General features: G+C 34.6%; 3 protein-coding genes and 1 long non-coding RNA gene across 6 annotated transcripts; 1 reads left to right on the top strand and 3 right to left on the bottom strand.

The window, feature by feature from the left end:
- Positions 1-8,434: 8,434 nt before the first annotated feature.
- Positions 8,435-11,918, bottom strand: LOC111497632. Its single transcript, XR_002720644.1, has 3 exons — positions 11,823-11,918; positions 9,135-9,136; positions 8,435-8,449 (listed from the first exon to the last, which is right to left on the bottom strand). It is a non-coding gene; the product is annotated as an uncharacterized LOC111497632 (long non-coding RNA).
- LOC111497631 lies at positions 9,736-11,682 on the top strand. Its single transcript, XM_023148469.1, has 4 exons — positions 9,736-9,834; positions 9,916-10,107; positions 10,860-11,012; positions 11,324-11,682. The coding sequence occupies exons 1-4, from the start codon at positions 9,829-9,831 to the stop codon at positions 11,375-11,377; spliced, it is 405 nt and encodes a 134-aa protein (XP_023004237.1). The 5' UTR covers positions 9,736-9,828; the 3' UTR covers positions 11,378-11,682.
- Positions 11,919-13,754: 1,836 nt separating the features above from the next.
- On the bottom strand, positions 13,755-16,788 carry LOC111497945 (pentatricopeptide repeat-containing protein At1g51965, mitochondrial). Of its 3 annotated transcripts, none has more exons than XR_002720697.1 (4): positions 15,939-16,788; positions 14,635-15,836; positions 14,042-14,288; positions 13,755-13,982 (listed from the first exon to the last, which is right to left on the bottom strand). XR_002720697.1 is itself a non-coding variant. In XM_023148964.1 (3 exons), exons 1-3 carry the CDS (start codon positions 16,713-16,715, stop codon positions 14,282-14,284), a joined length of 1,986 nt encoding a protein of 661 aa, XP_023004732.1. In that variant the 5' UTR covers positions 16,716-16,788; the 3' UTR covers positions 13,755-14,281. The 3 variants fall into 3 exon arrangements, 1 of the variants encoding a protein (XP_023004732.1); XR_002720698.1 differs by having other exon boundaries at positions 14,057-14,288; XM_023148964.1 differs by having other exon boundaries at positions 13,755-14,288.
- A 962-nt stretch (positions 16,789-17,750) lies between these two features.
- Positions 17,751-20,994, bottom strand: LOC111497980. Its single transcript, XM_023149011.1, has 5 exons — positions 20,637-20,994; positions 20,316-20,470; positions 20,171-20,201; positions 19,117-19,219; positions 17,751-18,248 (listed from the first exon to the last, which is right to left on the bottom strand). The coding sequence occupies exons 1-5, from the start codon at positions 20,940-20,942 to the stop codon at positions 18,148-18,150; spliced, it is 696 nt and encodes a 231-aa protein (XP_023004779.1). The 5' UTR covers positions 20,943-20,994; the 3' UTR covers positions 17,751-18,147.
- Between the last annotated feature and the right edge of the window lie 510 nt (positions 20,995-21,504).

The raw sequence follows: 21,504 nt of genomic DNA, 5'->3' as shown, positions 1-21,504 counted from the left end.
TGCTTATTTTCCTTATTTCCTATTTTGAGATTTTTGGGTTAATCATTTTAATTTCTTTTTTATAATTTAAAAAAATGGATGCATTTTTTAAGTATTTTTATTTATTAAAATAAAATAATTATGTCCGTTCATATAAGACAATTTTCTAACGAAACTTAAAATGTAATGAATCGTGCTCGGAATTCATACTAAAATTTGGGATCCAAATACCTAATGACTTTGACATTTTTCTGTCTCCTTTTTTTTTATTTGAAAAAAATATTTATTTTATCCAAATTTAATAATAAAAATTACAAACAATTTGTGTTTGACTTGCTAATTTTTCGTTATTTTATTTTTATTCATTTGGAAAATAAAATTTTACCTATTGGCTTATATTTTATTAAAAAAATAAATGCCAAATTCATTTTTATACCCAAAAAAGTCAATAATTATTAATTGGAGACGCAATATATTGCTTTCCTTTTACATTTTCATGTGTTTTTTTTTTTAATATATTTGAATAATACTATTAATAAATATTAATCTTAAAATATGAATGTGTTAAAAATAAATTATTTATTTTATTTTCATTATTTGAAATGTAAGAAGTATATAAAAACAAATAAATGAATGAATCTAATGGTTTTTTTTAAATATTATTGATATATTTTAAATTTTAAAAAAATAAAAATAAAATAAAAATTGTTACTTTTTATTTAAATATTAATTATATAACATACATTTAAAAAAATAAAAAATTTATCCAAAGTTTAGGGATATTTTAAATAATGCAACAAAAAAAGAATAGTAATGATAAATAAAAAATTATCAAAAAAATTATTATTAATTTAAATGTTGTCATAATAAAAAATAATGGATAATTGTATCACATTTCATTAATATTTTTATAAAACCTTTTTATTTTAAAAAAATCAATTAAAATTGAAAAATAAGAATTTTAAGAGGAGGGAGATGAAGAGTGGCGCGTGGAAGATGGACTAGAGTGGAATTAGCTGGACTCCACCGATGATGCCAACTGGCACTCGTCTGGAAAATTGACAAATATTAACATGACGCGCGACATGTCAGCGCGTGGAAAATGAGATCCAAATGCCAGATAAGCATTGTTGAAAAAGCTTCGTGGCCCTTATCGCCATGCTTATCCTATTAGGATGATCTTAAGGAACCAAACAAACAAATTAACATCACAATTATTATTTTTCCTTTTTTTTTTTTTTCTATTTAAGTTCATTTTTAGCCATTCCAAATTTTTAACGATTTAATCCCAGACGTGTATCACCAATTATTTTTAGGCTATATTCACCGCTATCATAGACTAAATGATCATAACTTTAAGTCGGATGTGGTCACATTATGATCCTAGTCACCAGATCACTGTTTCATATCCAATTATGGTCACATTCTCGATTGTGTCGTGTAGTCTATGTCTTTTCAGTCGGATGTGGTATGGGGGTCATTCATGTGAGATCCCAATCGGTTGGAGAAGATGACGAAACATTTCTTATAAGAGTATGGAAACCTCTCCCTAGTATACGCATTTTAAAACTGAGGCTCTAACAACAGTATATAATGGGTCGAAGTGAACAATATCTAATAGCGGTGGGGTGGGTCGTTATAGTCCATTCATAATCATACCATGCAATTAATTACTCAAATCCAAAACAAATCTCAAGAGATAAAAGGGAAATAGACAAGAAAGGTGGCAAAAGGATTGAAGTTTGGAGGCTTTTAATTATTTATCATCAATAATTAATATAGTTTTGTCTTATCATATAATAATAATAATTGTAGGGGTAGTACTAATAATTAATAATAATAATAATAATAATAATAATGATATTTAACCGAAATATTTTTAAAATATAATTTTTTTTTAATGAAATTTTTTAAAACATATTTTATTCCCATAAACATAATCCATAATTTAAGATTAGGGCTTCAATAATAAGTTTTATTTAAACCTCTAATATATAATTATCATTTTTATTCAATATTTTATAGAATTATTACAGTTAAAATATATATAGCTTTAGTCCTTAGAATTTACTTTATTTCTAATTTGATTTGTAAAATTTACCAAATTTATTTTAATCATCCTTCAAATATTAATAGAAATTTTATTTTATTTTATTTTTTGAATATAATTACCTAAAAAAAATTATGAAATTTCGAGCATAATTTAATCGGTCTTTTATTCAGTTATACATAATAAATAAATAATCAAAATATTTGAAGAATCGTTTAAAATATATTCCCAACAAACACAAACGGGATCATTACACAACTTTAAGTAAAATACAAACCACTGAAAAATGTAATAAAAGTTACATTATCTTCGAGCTTTGGTGAGTTAATTACCGTTTTAAACTTTTTAATTCAATTTTATTGAATCTTAATTATTTCAAATCATTTGGTTTGGAACACTTTTGATAAAAGAAAAAGAAAAACCAATGAATCATTTGGTCGGATTGGGTTGGGTTGGGTTGGTTGGGCGGGATCGAGACATTTTTTTAGACTCAATTTAATTGTCTAAGTTTTTCAACCGAAACAGCTCGTAATAAAGAATAAACGCAATTCATCTCCTATTTCAATCTCCGTCTTTTATTTGGATGTAGTCTTAATTTATTTATATACTCTTATTTTACGACACGTACTTTGAAGAATGAGACTTTAGATCCAAAGTTAAAATATATATATATATATATATATATTTCTAGTTGAAGGGAAGATATCTCGTTCTTTAACATGCTTACGTGGACCTGTCTTTTGCCAGCACGATGCTTGCTTCTCTCTCAACTTTGAAAGTTAATAACTATATATGGGCTTTAAACTTTTGCTTTTATTGGGCCTTTCTCTACTGGGCCTTTCTATATTGGGCCTCTCATTTCGGCCCTTCTCTGGTTGGCCTGTCTCGCTTGGGCCTTTCTCTAGTGGGCCTCCATATTGGGCCTCTCTTTTGGGCCTATTCAATATATACTTAAAAAATTATACTAAATTATATTTCACAAATATCAATTAACGAGATAAATAACAATTCTAATGAACAAAGTACAATTAACCAAACAAACATAAGCAGATAAAATACACATTGGCCTTAGATAACTATTGAACTAAAAAAACAAAATACTTCGATAAAATACCTAAAAACACAATTTTTTAGCAAGAGGGGCTGTTGGGGAGGCTGCACTTGACTGGCAAGGCAAGGGCAAGATCGGGGTCAATCCCGAGCGAGGGCAGCACGAGCGAGTGCTTATAGTTGCAAAAGCAACCAAAGTCAGCCTTGGATAGACCGTCGCAACAAGCGGCCGGTGGCAGCTCGGTAGGGCACGGCTTCGTCACCCACGGCTTGCACGCCGTGAGACCGTCCTGGCTCACACCGCACACGTCCATTTCGGCTAATGCCCCCGATAAACTCACTAGTATCACCATCGCCATCGCCATCGCCATCGCCGTGGTTTGAGCCATCTCTTTTGTGTTGAGTGTGTTTGTGTATGAGCGTTAAGGAGTTGAGTTGTTTATATATATGAGTTTGTTAAGAGAAAATGCATTGGCCAAGGAAGTGGAGGAGAAGGAAGAGCCACAAGTTTAGTTCCCGTGAATGTTTATTGGTACAATATGGCAATTGGGTGTCCCATAATTCAAAATATATATATATATATATATATATATATATATATATATATATATATATATATATATTAGTGAGACGGGAAATGAACCATTAATTTTTACGATAAATGTTAATATTAATTAGTTCATCAACCCAATTCAACTCGTATTATTTTGATTTGATTATATTTAAATAAATAAATAGATATTTTTCTGTCTAATATTTTCTACTTATATAAAAAATAAACATCTGGATATAACCCAATTCTAAAAATTTATGGTTGGATTAGGTTGGTTTTATTATTTAATAAGAGTTATTTATGTTAAAAAATATTTAGTTAAATATAAAAATAATTATAATTTATGATTAATTACTAATTATTTAAGTAAAAAATATATATTTATGGTTAAAAAGTCAAAATTTGAAATGGGTGAGGTAACCAAAGGCCCCGTGAAGAGAAATTTGGCTGGGCATGGGTTCACGAGAGTAACAAACAAAATAAAACCCTTTTGTTTTTATTCGGTTCCCAAATTCAATTATTATTATTATTATGGAGGAAATGGGCGATGATCCACTACAAAAGGTCACACCCTTTCAACATGGGTTCGTTGACCTAATTTTCATTATCCTTTTATTTCAAAATTGAATAAAGTCAAAAGCAAGTCAGCTTGTTCTCGACTATCCGAACAACGAGTGTTGTAGGATCGTTGATCTGAGCATAATTTCATCGATTGAAAAATCGTCATCGTAGCTTTAAGAGTTTACCGAACTTACAATTTTCAACTACTGATCTTGTGGATCTAAGATAAAGTTTGAGTATGAGTCGTTGGTGATCACACACTAGAGGGAGAAATCGCCATCGGCATAGAAAAAATGTCTGAGGCATCTACTGCTATCGCGCTCGTTAAGTTAACGTTGTGAGAGGGGAAAATAACATCATTGTTGCTCGATCTATTTACATAGATAAATACATTACATATGAGCCTAACCGAATAAGGAAAATCCATAATGATAGCTTTGAATGCATCGTGAGAAAGATCCGATCGAAACACGGAGGGTTGTGACATGAGCTGAGTCACTTTTTTATTTTTATTTTAATTTAATGTTACAATATCACAAAAATTATAAACAAATTTAAATATTTTGTATTTAACTTTTAATATATATATATATATTTATTTATTTATTTATTTATTTATTTTGATGGGACAAAAACGTCTTTGAATAGACAATATCATAACAAAATAGCACATCATCAAAAAGTGTTCGTTTTTCGAAATATTATCATAAAATTTAAAAATAAAAGTTTAAATTTTAAATTTTGAATAAAAATTTATTATTTTAATTTATTTTCCATTTTATTTTTAATATTCTTCAACTCATAATTCCCAATCTCAATAAAGTTTTTTTTTTTTTTTTTTCTAATTTTCTAAAAACAAAAGCTTCCATAAAAGCTCATAGTTAGCCCTTTGCTGAAAACAAATGATAGCCAAATGTGACATATGGCTAATGAACCCTAGCAACCATGTTTTCAATGGCTTTGGAACAATTTTTTATTATAACGACTCGAGATCGTTCCTTTTGTTTAGTAAGAGAATACGAGCATTACAAAGCGGGTTCTTGGAGCAGGGAAAGAGAGTAGTCATAGCTCTGACCGTCCTAGCCAACTTATATAACAGTCCGGTTGTTGTTGCTCAGGTTTCCACGCCCTTCCAAGGAGTTCTTTGTTCCTCTCTCTCCAACCAAAGTGGGATCTCACAATCCACCTCTATTGGGGTCAACGTCCTTGCCGGTATATCACTTGATGTCTGACTTTGATACTATTTGTAATAGATATTATTCACTTTGGCTCGTTATTTCTCGTTATTAGCTTCACGATTTTAAAACGCGTCTACTAGGAGAAAAGTTTTTATACTAATGTTTCGTTCCTCTCTCCAAAGAAGAAGAACATGTGGATTGAATGTTCCAAAAATGAAAATACTAAACAAATAGAACAAGAAGGACAAAAGTAAGAAGAAAGGCAAGGTTTGAAGAAGAGCCCTAGAGGAAAAGGACAGCCACACGATTTTAGGGCACATAAGAACAGGAGAGTAGTGAAGTGAATGCATGCTTAATAAGCTTTTAAAGGGTGGGAAGTTGGTTGATGCAGCCTTTGAATTTCCCCAAGTGTCCTAAGTGTTGACCTGTGGAAGGAGCAAAAGAGAGGGATGTCAGAGGAGAGAAGGGCACTAAATTAAATTTAGTTCACACTTAGGGGATACCCTCTCCTACAAAAATTAAGAACAGCACGAAACACCAGGGTTCTTTAGGGCACCCATGTGGTGTTCTTTTCAAAAAACTGCCATAAAAACCACAGCTTTTGTTTGAGAATGGTAGGGAAGCTAAGTACCAAACTTTATGGGTCTTTCTTATTATATTATTCTTATGTAATACTCCCCTACCGCTCGTCTACGTAACTCGAATTGTCTTAAACGCTATCAGAGCGGTGGGTTGAGAACGAACCTACGGCAAATTGGTGGGCATGTATGTTTGAGATCCCACGTCGGTTTGAGGGACGAACGAAACATTTTTTATAAATGTGGAAACTTCTTCCTAGTAGATAACACCTCTCCTTAATCGAGGCCCGGTGGGCATGTATGTTTGAGATCCCACATCGGTTTGAGTAGATAACACCTCTCCTTAATCGAGGCCCGGTGGGCATGTATGTTTGAGATCCCACATCGGTTTGAGGGACGAACGAAACATTTTTTATAAATGTGGAAACTTCTTCCTAGTAGATAACACCTCTTCTTAATCGAGATCCGGTGGGCATGTATGTTTGAGATCCCACATCTGTTTGAGGGACGAACGAAACATTTTTTATAAATGTGGAAACTTCTTCCTAGTAGATAACACCTCTCCTTAATCGAGGCCCGGTGGGCATGTATGTTTGAGATCCCACATCGGTTTGAGGGACGAACGAAACATTTTTTATAAATGTGGAAACTTCTTCCTAGTAGATAACACCTCTCCTTAATCAAGACCCGACTCCTTTGGAGTCTTTTGTTAGACGAACACGACCCTCCACAATGGTATGATATTGTCCACTTTGAGCATAAGCTCTCATGGCTTTGCTTTGAACTCCCCCAAAATGCCTCATAGAGAGAATTATTTGTTTATAAACTCATAACCATTCTCTAAATTAGCAGATGTAAGACTTTCATCATCCATCAAGTTTGAGCATAGGAACACTCAAAAAGAACAATATTTCCTCGCTGTAAGCTAAGCTCTTTCCGCATCTGACATGAATGAACTGAGCTCGCTACGTACCATGATCAACATCACGGTATCAAAACGCGTCTACTAAGAAGAGATTTCCACACCCTTATAAGTAATGTTTCATTTCTCTTTCCAATCAACATAGGATCTCACGATCCACCTCCTTAGAGGGCAGTGTCCTCGCACCTTCTTGTAATTGAAAATTATTATCTATACCAACATTGTGCACCTTCCTTTTTAGCTTTTCGGTCGCTGAATCATAATAGTAATTGAGAGTAATTCGGAGGATAGATTCCTCAATTCCGAGCGTAATTTTTTATTTTTTCTATTTAATTATTTAATTATCCAAAAAAATGCATGAATAATAAGTAATTATTGTTTTTGTAGTAGTACTAATTACATCTATTATTGCTTATACAAGTGAATATAATTATACTTCTTCCTTCTATACTCTTCTTTTTTATATGATAACTTATTATTAAAAAATCAAATATAATTCATGTTATCATCCATTTAGATCTCTAGCTTTGATGGTCAATCATTTCATCCATTTTTAATCATTTTAATCAAGAAAAAAATAATTAAAATTATTATTTATTAACTAATAAATTCAGTCGTATCACCAAGAGACTATACAGAGAATGAAGAAAGTCCATTTTGTAGGAATTGAAATGTTTGCGAGATTCGGGTCACAATTTGTATCAATTAAACAAATAGTTGGAATTCCCAACGTGATACATTCTTGAAGAGCCCGATATTACTCTTGTTGATCAACATTATTACAGTATCGGGTAACCCCGTCATATATTTAATCCCGCCTAGATATGTTTGCAAGTGAGATAATTGTCTCTTCAACATAGCAGCATCCTTTTTCGGAAGACGGTTGAGTCCCCCGTCTTTTGTTCCGTTATCCCCTCGAACCATTTTTTTATTAACATAATGATACCGAGTACTTGTTGCAGCTCAGGCTACTGAAAACTAAATCACAAGCTTATGATAAAAAAACAAGCTTTCTTTCAAAGATTTAATCACATATTATATATAATTTAACAAATATATCTCTATCAAATATTTACCATATTTAAACGGTGGACGGTGATTGAGAATTGAAAGAGAGTTGAATGGTAGGAGGAGGAAGATGAAAGAGTAAAAATCTGCACACAAAAAAAATGGTTCAGAACTGAGGCCTCTGAAGAAGGCTTAGAGGGGGAGGAGGGTATGGGTTATGACCTGCCACACTTTTGTCAGAACCTCCCCCTCATTCATTTTTTTACTTTTTACTTTTTACTTTTTTTAACTTTTTACTTCCTTTCACTTGCCCTAGTATACAAATTACCTACCTCTACAGTAAAAATCCCACCTACCATCCACTTTGGTTTGGAAAAAAATTTATTACTTTTAAGATGATGACATGCTAAAACAAATAATATCTAATAGATGTGTGCTTAAACGGTTACAAATGATATTAGAAGATTTAGACATAATATCTATTAGTAGTATTAGCCGTAGGCTTATATTGTTACAAATAGAGGGTAACAAAATGTTTATTAAAGGGGGTGGGAACAGGCTCTGATACCACTTGACACAATCGCACTTTTAAAGGCAGCGAACTAGCGATTGTGCGGCACTCACTTTCCAACGACAAGTGAGCTAAGCCAATTTGTACTTGCGTCGCCTACGGCCAAGCGACGTATGATCAAGCCTCTAGCCTCGGTTTTAAAAGAAGATTTTGGAAAACGAGGGTAGAGAGAGATTTAGAAAGAGAGATTTTTGAAAGAGACGTTATATAAGCAAGCAAGAGAGAAATAACAACGGCTTAGCATATATAACCTTGGGTAGGGAGAAGTTGACAACTAGTCATATCCTCCTATAGTACATTTTGAGGCATTTCATGTCTGGCAGGCCTAGACATGATATTTTTGAGGCGTCATACGCCCTAGAACTACAAAAGTAAAAACACTAGAATGAAAAGACATGACAAGGGTTTGGCTTGTCATAGGCATGCGGCCATGGGCAACACGCCCTGGACGAGCATGACCGTGACCTAGAAGACGCGTTTTAAAATTATAAGGCTAACGATAATATGTAATAGGTAAAAACAAAAACAATATCTATTAGGTGTAGGCTTAGATTGTTATAAAAGTATTAGAAAAGTTACACCGTGAGGTGTGCTAACGAATACATTGATCTTCAAGGGGTGAATTGTGAAATTGCACATTGGTTGGAGATGGGAATGATATATTACTTAGAAAAGTGTTGAAACTTCTCTTTAAAAAATGCATTTTAAAACTGTGGAGTTAACAATGATACGTAACGAGTTAAATCATATAATATCTACTAGCGGTGAAATGTAGAAACAAGACAAAAATTTGTGTGGGTAAAAGAAGGGGGAAGCAGCGGGAGGCGAGGTAAAAGAACACAGGGGTCGGCGTGTGGGGGCTTGTAAAAGTACTTTTCAGCGCAAGCAACCCATTCAATCCCCCGCCTACTCCCCACTGTTCTCTCATAATGTGCACCATTTAAACACTCACCTCACTGGTTTTTACCGTTTTACCGCTCACTTTCTTAACGATAAATAAAATTTACTTTTCCTGTATAGTAAAAACTTAATTACTACAAATTTTTTTAAAAATATATCTATTAATTTTGAAGTAATAAAAAAAAGAAAAAAAAAAAAAGAAAGGTAGAATATGCATGATGTTTTGTTATCACTTTTCCCAAAAAATTAAAAAAAAAAAAGAAAAAAAAACAAATTTCTTTCTCCCCTTACTCCTCTGTCCTTGTGGGGCCCACCACTGTTATTTTATTTTATTTTATTTTATTTTATTTTATTTTATTTTTCTTTTTACACCCACTTTGGATCCCTTAAAAAAAATGGCTATAAACCCCCCAATTACAATACCTTCCCTTCCAAAATTCTCAACTCTCTCTGCAAAAAAAGCTTGTTCACTTCATCAATGGAGGTTTGTATACTTCCCTTCGTCTTCGTGTTTGACTTTTTCTTCTGGTTTTTTTGACTCGTTACCATGGTTTTGGCTGCATAGGATTACGACTACCAGAGGAACTTCATCCCTACCTTCGGAAACTGGGAATGGAACGACCATCTCCCTTTCACACAGTGCTTCGAAGCTTCCAGAATCGCCGGATATCCCGATGTTCGCGATCTCTACGTCGCCGGCGATCTCTACCAAAACGACGTCGTTACTCCCGCTATGATCGTCGTTCCGCGCCCCAGGGTAACTAACTAACTCATTTACTATTTTTATTATTTATTTATTTATTTATTTATTATTATTATTATTTGTTGTGTGAATCATTTTTAGAGGACACTTTTTTCCAGCCTTAAGCATGCTTTGCCTTTTTATTTTTTCACTTTCACTTATTATAAATTAAAAAGGAAAAAAAAAATGTAAACTGCGTGATCGCCACGTGACTTTACTTGATTCCTACAGAAAAGTTGTCCCCCTAATTATTATTATTATTTTTAAAAGTTTTTGTTGAGATATTCATTATTATAGTAATTTCAAAAAACAAAATATATATATATATATAGTTCAAATATTTTAAATAATATATTTTTATTTACTCGATTATTTAATTTCTTTATTTATTCGAATAAAATTTTTAAGTTTTTAATTTTTAACAAAATTTGAAATAAATAACCTTAAAAATCAATTGAGTAACTCGAATAAAGGATGTATAATAATAAATAAATAAAAGTAAAAGTTATTTAAAATTAAAGTTAGCATTTTCATTTGGAAGTGAGCGAAAGTTAATGCTAAAGTGACAGGCGGTGAGGGAAATGGGGAAAAAAAACAGTGAACATTAAACGAAATTTAATGAAATTTTTGGAAAAAATGACAAAAAAAAAAACATTTTTGTACTAAATTAATGGTATAGTGACAAGCGGTGATGTAATAATAATAATATTATTATTTTTTATTGTGGAATTATAAAATGGTGAGTGGGGTGACGGATGAATGTGCAGAGAAAGCGTGACAGACATGGGAAGCAAGAAAAGCAGCAAAAGTGGACCGAAAGCCCTCCTCAAGTGACACTGCACCCTCCAAAGCCAATGCCCAAACCCGTCGACGAAGACTTATACAAAATCTCTCCCAATCCCTGCGCCAAGCCCAAAAAGGTCTTTTCACTTTAATGTTTTTTTTCTAACTCGTTCGGGCACTCGTAGATATAAATAATAGACGTTGGGTCAGGTCAAGTTGAGACATATTCTAGACTCAACGTTATTGTTCGAGCACTCGTAGATATAAATAATAAAGGTGTTTGTGAGTTAGGTTAGGTTAGGTTGAGACATTTTTTAAACATAACGTTATCATTCGGGTCATATTAAATAAGGACCCAACCCGACTCATCCATAGATTTTTTTGAGTATGAGTTGATTGGGTTTTCTCGAAACTAGATTATAATGTGAATTGGTTTGAAATTTTGCAGAAAAGAGGGTTGAGTTACATAACGAGCTGCTTTGTGCCAACGTGTTTGATTTGAAGACGACGAGGAAGAAAGAGCGGAATGTTCCACGGGGACGAGGAATGTATATTTGAAGAAAAAAAAAAAAAACAAACCGTACATAATGTTTTGGGATGTTTGGTTATTAGATTAATGTGATGTTTTTATGTTTTATATATATATTTTGAAGAAAAATAGATTTTCTTTTTTTTTTTTTAATTTTTAATTTTGGGAGTGTGTTTTTTGATTAGAGGAGAGAGGGGAGAGCTATTTGTACAAGGTTCTTCCATTGATTACTATGCTATGACCTATCAATGAATGTCGTTGTGCTTCTTCTTTTCTCACTCTAAATAATTTCTCTCTCTATNTACAAACTTCCTACCAAGAAATATTTTTTAAAAAGGTATGGTATCAGAGTCAGACACCGAGCAATGTGCTAGCGAGGAAGATGAGCCTCGAAAGGGAGGTGGATAAGAGGCAGGACTGTAACGCCCCAGATCCACCCCTAACAATTATTGTCCTCTTTCGACTTTCCCTTTCGGGCTTTACCTCAAGGCTTTAAAACAGGTATGCTAGAGGAATGTTTATCTTGTAACGCCCCAGATCCACCCCTAACAAATATTGTCCTCTTTCGACTTTCCCTTTTGAGATTTCCCTCAAGACTTTAAAATGGGTATGATAGAGGAATGTTTCTCTTCCCCGCAAGGCTTTAAAAACGCGTCTGCTAAAAGAATGTTTGTTCTCCTCCCCAGCGTCCTTCCTCTAATCGATGTGGGATTGTCCCAAATCCATCCCCTTTTGGGGCCCAATGTCCTTACTAGCACACCAGCGTCCTTCCTCTAATCGATGTGGGATTGCCCCAAATCCATCCCCTTTTGGGGCCTAACGTCCTTACTAGCACACCTCTTTGTGTCTACCCCTTTTCGGGGAAGAGCGAGAAGGCTGGCACATCGTCCGATGTCTAGCTCTAATACCATTTGTAAAGACCCAGATCCACCGCTAGCAGATATTGTCTTCTTTAGGCTTTCCCTTTCGGGCATCCCCTCAAGGCTTTAAAAACACATCTGTTAGGGAAAAGTTTCCACATCCTTATAAATGGTGGTTTGTTCTCCTCCCCAACCAATGTGGGACATCACAAGGACGCTGGACTCCGATAGGGATATTAGAGTCATTTTTTGGCTATCTTCCTCTAAAACAACAGCTCGAACGAACAAATGAACGGGATAGCTTCAAACCATTAGAAAATGACAGGGGAGCTTATTTTGAATTGAAAAGTAAAGAATTATTGTTTTGTTTTAGGGTTTATGTTGTTGGATTCAAAAACATGTTTGTTGCAAATTTCCAAGTGAATTCCAAATTCACTTTGTCTCTTTCCTTTTATTCATTTGTCACTTTCTCTTATTCCTTTTAGGTTTCTTACAAACAGTAAGTATATTCTCCTCTTTTGTCCGCTCAGAATTTTAAGGTAAAAAACAAACGTAAAGCTGTAAAAATAAAATCAAAATCCACCCAATGTAAAAAAAAAACAAGAATCATTATCATTTTGTTTCAAATTTTCAATAATTTTTCATTTCGCATCAACCTTTTTACCAAAGGTTTTTACTTTATTTTATCAAATATAGCTCGTTGGAAGATTATGATCGTATGATACTAATCAAAATCTTCACGATTTCTATAACTCATCCAGAAATATACGAGGTGAAATTGAATAAATAGCATTCTTTGACATTTTTTTGCACTTTTATATGTTCTAAATTATTAAAACATGTTCTTCGACATATAATGTATCAACTAGCGTTCTTCGATCTCATTAGAGTTGGAGTAAGAAGATTTAAAACCCGATACTAATAAATTATTGCATTTAAACCCAACTAACATATAACCCTATAACAGAGATAAAGACGACTCGATGCTATAAGTTGACTAATGATTGTTGTTCAACGAGGGTGTGATGGTAACAATTCATACAATTCAAGGGAGCTTTTTGCAATTTTGCAAAAGAAAAGGGGAAAAAAAGAAGAAAATGATGCCTTGAAGCCCTCTTTGGTTATAATTTGGATGATCTTTTGGCTATTTGGGTGTGTTTCTTTGAATATTCCTTTGTATACTATGTTATGTCACTATTATACTCCAACCTTTTCACTTTTATTTTATTTTATTTTTTAGTACTCGACATCGACATAACACACTGTTACTTACTTTTCTTGAATTGCATCTAGGAGGGAAAACCATTTCTACAAGTCGACTCGTTACATTAACACATATACTCTCGATTCATATATCAGAAGTTCAATTCGAATCTTTTCATTCCCACGTCCATTCACAACTCACCATGGTGGTCATTACCTAACATAAAACTCAAAATCTACTATGTAAGCTACCATGTCGATCTCCCCTCTTAACACATTACCAACGAAGAACTCGAACTCAAACCTTACAAATCTTACTAAAAATAATATTGATTTTTCAAACAAATACAAACATTTGAAAGTCAATTCAAACTAACCCATGATGACTGAAAAATGTGTTGTACATATCGATAATAGGGTTCGATGAAACTCTCGAGCACGGGTTGAGTGAGCAGTGTTGACTATGCTAGAGGATCCTTTAGCTGCCATTGGCGATGGTAGCCAAGACTGATGACCTATCATAAATTTGGCAAATAAAACATGAACTTCTTAGAAGGAACTCAAAGGAACTCACTTGAAGTATTCCCACCTGTTGAAACGGCCCCTTCTGATTTCTTATTACAAAATTTCTGTAATCAGATATGATTTCTTAACATGCTATTGAACAAAGATCCAGTTTCAGGATTTCAAGTTCAGCAGCAGGAGGATTCGTCAAGCCTGGCTTCATTGACATTTTGCGTGCCATGGCGACAACGTTCATCCTTCTTCGCACTGCTTAACATATGAACATCAACATTTTCATCACCAGACCACTTCAAGCTCTGAAAAAACCACCACAGATTAAATCAATAGAAAAAACAACTTGATCGAGTGCATATACTCCTGCATTTCCAGATTTGGGAGTGTTGTCCGTACTATTACTGCACTGGGTGACGAGCTCGGAATGTAGAATATCCGCGGGGCGATCGTTAAAACTGAAGATATAAACTTTGGCTGTTTTCCTTTACCCAGGAATCAGAAAACAGGATGGTTTTTCTCTAGACCTCTAATATTGTTTTCTCAGGCAACCATGTCGTAAGAATATGGTAGAAAAAGACATAAGAGAGATGCATATCAGATGAACAGATAAGACTTCTTCTCTTCCTTCAAAAGGTTTTGCAAAATTACCTTAAAGGACTAACGACCCAACCGGTAATCGGATTTTGCCTCCGGACTCTAAATTTCTTAGTCGAGCCACTTTGTAATCTGTCAAGAACAGCGTATGTAATCGAATCTGGTGTTAGTCCCTGCTGTTTAAGCTCTGCATACAGATCAACTGCTTCAGCAGTTCTCCCAGTTCTTTCAAGACAGTCAAGTAGTATGTTGTACGTTACGATATTTGGACAGCATCCTTGAGCTATCATTTTATCGAACAAGCTGCGAGCCATCTCGACTTTATCGGTCTTCCCAAAACATTCAATGAGCGTGCTGTACGTTACAACATCGGGAGTCAGTCCCTTCTCTCGCATCTCTAGAAACCTCATGTGTGCTTCATCAACATCCCCGTTTTTCCCATGGCAATTGATCAAAGAATTGTAGGATATAATATCTGGTTTACAACTACTATTCTCAAGTTCTTCAAAAACTTGCACAGCCTCCTCAACTTTACCAACACGTCCTAAGCTCGATATAAGAATATTATACGTGAATACATCAGGCAATGGCCCATCTTGTTTCATCTTCTCATAAAGATCATGAAGATGACTTACTTGCTTTAACTTCCCCAAAGTAGATAACACCATGTTATACATCATAGTATCAGAACTAATTCCCTTCTCGTGAACCTTACCGAGCAGATCGATAGCTTCTACAGTTTTACCTGCACTGCATAAGCTCTCCAACATGGAAATATAAGCATCTCTATCTCCTCTATCATGAAAGCTCCACATGTTGCAAAAAAGACGATGAGCTTCATTCGCATGCCCTAGTTTGCTTAGAGTCCTAACGAGATATGCATATATCGATTTGTTCATAAATTTATTGGACATTTCCAGAACTTCATCCAATCTACCACACTGTCCTTCAGCAACCAAAACATTCAAAATGACACTGTAGGTAAACTCATTAGGCCTACAATTGTTCTTGATCATATTGGAAAAGAGAAGAATTGCCTTGTCAACCATTCTACTCTTAGAAAGTGCCTCAATCATTGTATTATATACAATCAAATTTGGAGTACAGCCATTTTTTAGCATTTCTTCAAAAAATGCCAACGATTCTTCAGTTCTACCCCTTTTTCCAGTCATTCTAATCATAACAGTATATGTATACACATCAGGATTACAGTGCTTCAATTTCATATCCTTAAAAATTTTGTAAGCTCGATCAAGCTGTTAAAATACAACAAAAAAATTGGAATAGAAGAAACAAATGAACAACTATTTCATACAGAATCAAGCATTAAAAATGGTTTCAATACTATGAAAACAAACCTGTTCATCCTTAGCCAGAGCATCCAGCAGCATGTTGTAGGCAAAGATATCCAACTTAAACCCTCGATTCCGCATTTCCATATAGACATTGAAAGCCCCATCTGAATGATGGGACCTTACATGAGCTTGAAGCAGACACCTATAGGTGTAAGCATTGAGCCTCAAGTCCCATTTCTTGATCAAACCTAAACATAATTCCAAGTCCTCTTTGCGGCCAAAAATTCCAATCAAGATATTAACGGTAGAAATCGTACCACGTATTTGGTCTCTTTCCATCTGCGACAGAATCTCACGAACTTGATCGAACCGTTTCGGGGAAGACGAATGGGAGAGTATGAGAAGGATACGGCTGTAAGTGAAGACATCGTGTCGAAACTTAGGGCAAAGGGAAGGGCAAAGCTGGAAGAATTGCAGAGCGAGATCGGGGTTTAGGGATCTGAGAATTTCAGAGGCTTCGGCAGGTGTTAGAGAGATGGAGAGAGATTGAAAGTAGGAGGATAAATCGGTGAAGCGATCATCAACTGTGGATGAAGAGGAATGGCGTTTGCGATCGAGGAGTATCTGAATGGCTCGGCAGATGAGATCTCGACGAGGAAGAGAGTAGCCGCGGGGGTCGATAGGAAGAGGAGCTGGCGAAGTGACTTCGACGGAAACGGAGCGTCCGGTGGGCGAAGAAGAGGTGATTTTGGCGGTGTATTTGGTGGCGAAATGACGATGTGAGGCGGCGGTGGCGGAGGGTTTGAGGAGACTGTAATAGTAGAGGCGGAGCACCTTCATCGCCGCCGTGTTTGTGGCGCTGGTTGGCTCGAACAGCGAACTTTGCCACACCTTTCTAGCAATGTATTTTTTGTTGATATTATTATTCTTATTCTTAATTAATTTTATTATAAAAAGTATAAATATAGAAAATTGAAAAATATAAACTAACATTTGTGAACTCAAAAAAAAAAAAAAAAAAAAAAAAAAAAAAAAAAAAAAAAAAAAAAAAAAAAAAAAAAAAAAAAAAAAAAAAAACAGGTTATGGGTATTAATTATCCATGGATGAAAAGGCTTTGCTAATTAATATATTTTTCTTTAACTAAATGATCCATTAATAAATATATTATATTCAAATTTAAATAGGATACTAAATAATTATTTATGCTATTCTAATCTTGTATTTAATTATTTAATTCTGATTAACACCATCTAAATATTTAAATTTTATATCCTTCTAACGATACATGCCATCCAAATCAATAATTAAAAAGACAAGTAAATAGGATATTGGCAATCATAACGTAAAATCGAAACGTATAAAGAAAATAATAGTTTTGATCTTTAAATAAGATATTCAAGGATCATGACCTTCAAGTTTGAAGAAAAAAAAGTGCACGTCACTTACCGTTGAACTATTTTCACCTTGATACCCCATAGGGAAAAGTGCTTCCTTTTTTTGGCCGGTTGTGGGCAAGGAGGGATTTGAACCTCCAACACCATGGTTCATAGCCACGTGTTCTAATCCTCTGAGCTATAGGTCCCACATCGTCTCCCCTGGATCGATTCCTGGAGTACCCTACAAAAAGGAACCTTTGCTCTCCCAACCATTTGCCATTTCAAGTTAAGATGTGAAATCGCCTCTCTCTATAAGAACCGTGCATTCCAAGGTGTGAAGTGAGAGGAGTTTTAAATAAGTCGAACTTATCATTATTTTTTTGGGCAAATTAGTAGAGTATCTTAGTAAAACAACTTAAGAGGGCCTTCTTTTCTCACTCAATTCCTGCATGTAATTGGACCAAGCAAAAAAATTCCCATCAAGCAGTCCATGTAGAATTCAAGAGTAATAAGAAGCTCAAAATTCAATACAATTGAAACAAAAGCCTAAGATCCAAAGCTGTGTATTACATATATATATATATATATATCCATCACCAAGCTCCCTCAATTGGTCTTGTCTTATTTCAGAGACTTAGAAAGGAGGTCAAAAAAGCCTATCCATCTCCAAGATCTTTCAGTCATTAACATCATCTGAATCTAGAGGTAACAAAAGTTCAGTTCAATCGAAACCAACCGCAGATCTCGAGTTGAATCTATTGAAACAACCAAAATGACTCGGGATGGTTTCAGCTTGAGATGAAGAAGAGAACCTACACTATCAACTGCAGATGAACTTGTAAGTGCATTCCTGGCCTCTTCTTTACATAGATGCAGATAAATTTTGGTCTACTTGTCAGTCGCTCTCGGAAAAGTATCTTTGCGGCTGCGCATCCGTTCGTTGCCTTCGGGAATCCTGTGAGACAGAAGCTGGTGCGCCATGCATGGGTGCAAATGCTGAAAGTAGAAATTAAGCTATTTGTGAGTGCTTGCACTTCAACTGCAATTCAAAATTCATAAGCCCAAGGAAGTGGCCAAAACTAATATAGCATATTCAAAGGTGCCAAAACAACTGTTCCCAAGTGATTAGAGGAGCTTGGACACCTCTCTCCAGTAAATCCAAACCAGAACAGTAAAAGAAGAATTGTCCAGAATTGAAGTCATTCTGAAATGGAGCAAAATTGAGGAGCATAGTCTAGGCAAATTAAGCTCAGATTTATTACTCTCATTCAATCATCATTAAAAAGTACAACTAGTTTGTTCAAGCTATGAGAAAGTATATCCAACCTTGGTTGGGGAGGAGAATGAAGCATCCTTTATAGGGGTGTAGAAACTTTTCCCTAGCAGACGCGTTTTAAAAACCTTGAGAGGAAGTACGAAAGGCAAAACCCAAAGAGAGAACAATATTTGCTAGCGGTGGGCTTGGGCCGTTACAAATGGAATCAGAGTTAGATACCAGGCGGTGTGTCAGCAAAGATGTTGGGCTCTGAAGGGGGGTGGATTGTAAGATCCGGGAAGAGAACGAAACATTTTTTATAAGGGTGTGGAAACCTCTCCCTAACAGACGCGTTTGAAAAACCTTGAAGGGAAGCCCAAAAGGGAAAGCCCAAAGAGGACAATATCGACTAGCGGTGGGCTTGGACCATTACAAAAAGCCAGATGCAATATGAGGAACAATTCCATCAAACATCCGCTCTATAGAACTAATGAATATCATGATGTGGATTGCTAAATCAAGAGCCAGGAGATCAATGGATTGCAGATAGAAAAAAAAAAACAAATAATTAAAATAAAATGAATCAAGCAATTTATTCATTAAACTAACCTCTCTCTCTCATTCTTTTCTCCCTGTCGTATTCAAACTTATCTCTAATTTGGCTGACCTTCTCCCAGTTACCACCTTGCATGTTCCTCCTAAAATCCTGTTCCTGCACGTAAAAACCCCATTCCTTCAAGTAAAATTTAAAGTAATTATATGCGAAAACACAAAAGTCATTCATAGTGTTTTGAATCAAGGATTTGGGAATGACAAAATTGCTGAATTGAAATTTGATTGTTAAATCAAGCTGATGACACTCTTTGTTAAATTAATCTAATAAGAAAGGGGATACCTCACAGCCATTTCCCAGTACTACAAGATCACAAAACGACTTTTAAGTTAATAAAACAAGTATATGGTTATGCCAGCGGTCAGTTTACTACAACTCTAATCTAGCCACAACCACTTGGAACGATCTCATGATAGATTTCAACGAAGGCTGGCTGAAATAAGGAACGAAGTCCAATCTAGTGTTTTTATTACAAAAAGTGTCAAAGTTTCAAAGTTTGTCTAGATGATGGTGTATTGATTGTGACAACAGGACGACCATCTCCACCACTCACAATCTAGTTCTCTGTGATAGGACAATTTATTGAAGTTGATAAACACTTTATAGGAGAATCTTGATTCTTGAGTAACATAACTAAGGGGCTTCGAAAGTTACGATTTGACAAGTTCATTGACAAGCTGACAATGGAAGATATCTTCAAACCAGCTTGAAGGAAGGGAGGGTTTAGGCTTTGATATTTTCCTTAATTACATTTATTAGCGGTAATTTAAACTGTAATTATGTGTATAATGGTTTTTCCTTTGTTTGTATTGGAGTTTTCTTCTATTTGAGAAATACCCTTTGAACCCATTGAGATAACGAGAGAATAGAGAGAATAGACACGATTATTCTATTCACTTCACTTTGATATCAGCATGTCAAAGAATCATAACTTTAAAATAGGAAATCAACTTTTACAGAGACTTGATTCATCTTCAAAAGGAGTAAATAACAAGCAATGAAATTAAATTGTGTTGAATCAAAAACTAACAAAGAAAATTTTATATTTACCTTACTTCGATCAGCAGTGAATTGCCTATTCCTGAAACGCAGGCAAAAACAGTAAATGGATAGAACACAACTTGAATTGAAGAACATTTCAATAGCTATACCAAACAAATATATATATGAAATTAAAAGTGAAAAAAACTCGAACCTATAAGGGGAAAAATCCTCGTCTTCAGCAGACTCATAATTTGTATGTTCCCGGGCATGTTTTTTAGAGTAACCCTCATCCCAGTACAGCCGCTCCCAGTTCTCTCTTAGCTCCTGATAAAGCTCCATGTACTTTTTGCACCAAGGCTCGTGCTCCTTCAAACACCAAATTCAAGTAGTGATAAGAATCGAGATTCTTCTTCATACATGTTTCAAGAAAACACTATTTAAACTCAGAACTCTGAACAACAATTACAAAGGGGATTGTAAATGAAAACCCTCCAATCAGACGCATAGAAGATTAAAATAAAAATGGACTAACAGATTCCTTGAGAACGAGTCGAGTCCGACGCATGAACTGATCTCTGAGCTGCTTTCGACGTCGATTGGGGATATTCTCTCGGGGTATAACGAAGCGCTCGCGAAGGGGCACATTGTCGCCGATTTCGTGCATTTCGCCGTCAACGGCCCACCATTCGGACTTCTCGTCGAGCTTCTTAGCGGCGAATGCGGTAGGCTTTGACCGCCTCTTGGGCGGTCCGGTGTCCGTTCGGACCGATCGAAATTGATGAGATTTGGAGCATAGAGATGAGGACAGAGTCCGGAGTCTACGAGTAAACGAGAGCATAAGCTTGGAATGGGGCTCTTAGCAGCTCTATGGGTTTTTGCCGGGAGTAACCTACAATATGAAGGGAAAATGTGCTTCTCTAATAAAAATAATTAAAAAAAAAACGGAAAATAAATAAATAAAATTATTAAAACTTTTCATTTAACATTTTAAAAGTTTTATATGAAAAATTAATATTGCAATTTTTTTAATATGAAATTAAAACAAAGGACAAACTTAAAAATATTTTTATAATTTATTTATTATAAAAATATTAAAATAATTGTAGAGCAGAGTTGAACATACAAATTTAAAATATTTATATAGAAATTAATTTAAATTTATTTCTTACTTTTTAAAACTAATTTCAATTAGTTTTTATTTAACTATCGAATTTAAATTTTAAATTAATATGCTTAATTTCATCATCAAATTTATATTTTCTAAGTATAATTTATACATACACACATACATATATATACACCCATGTATACACGTGTATACACACATGTACATACATATATAGACACATAGACACACACATATATATATATACACACATACACATATATATATATACATG

The sequence above is a fragment of the Cucurbita maxima genome, unplaced genomic scaffold (genome assembly GCF_002738345.1).
Source record: "Cucurbita maxima cultivar Rimu unplaced genomic scaffold, Cmax_1.0 Cma_Scf00024, whole genome shotgun sequence".
NCBI lineage: Eukaryota > Viridiplantae > Streptophyta > Magnoliopsida > Cucurbitales > Cucurbitaceae > Cucurbita > Cucurbita maxima.
Note: the sequence above shows the minus strand (reverse complement) of the source record. Positions and strands in the feature narration are given on the sequence as shown.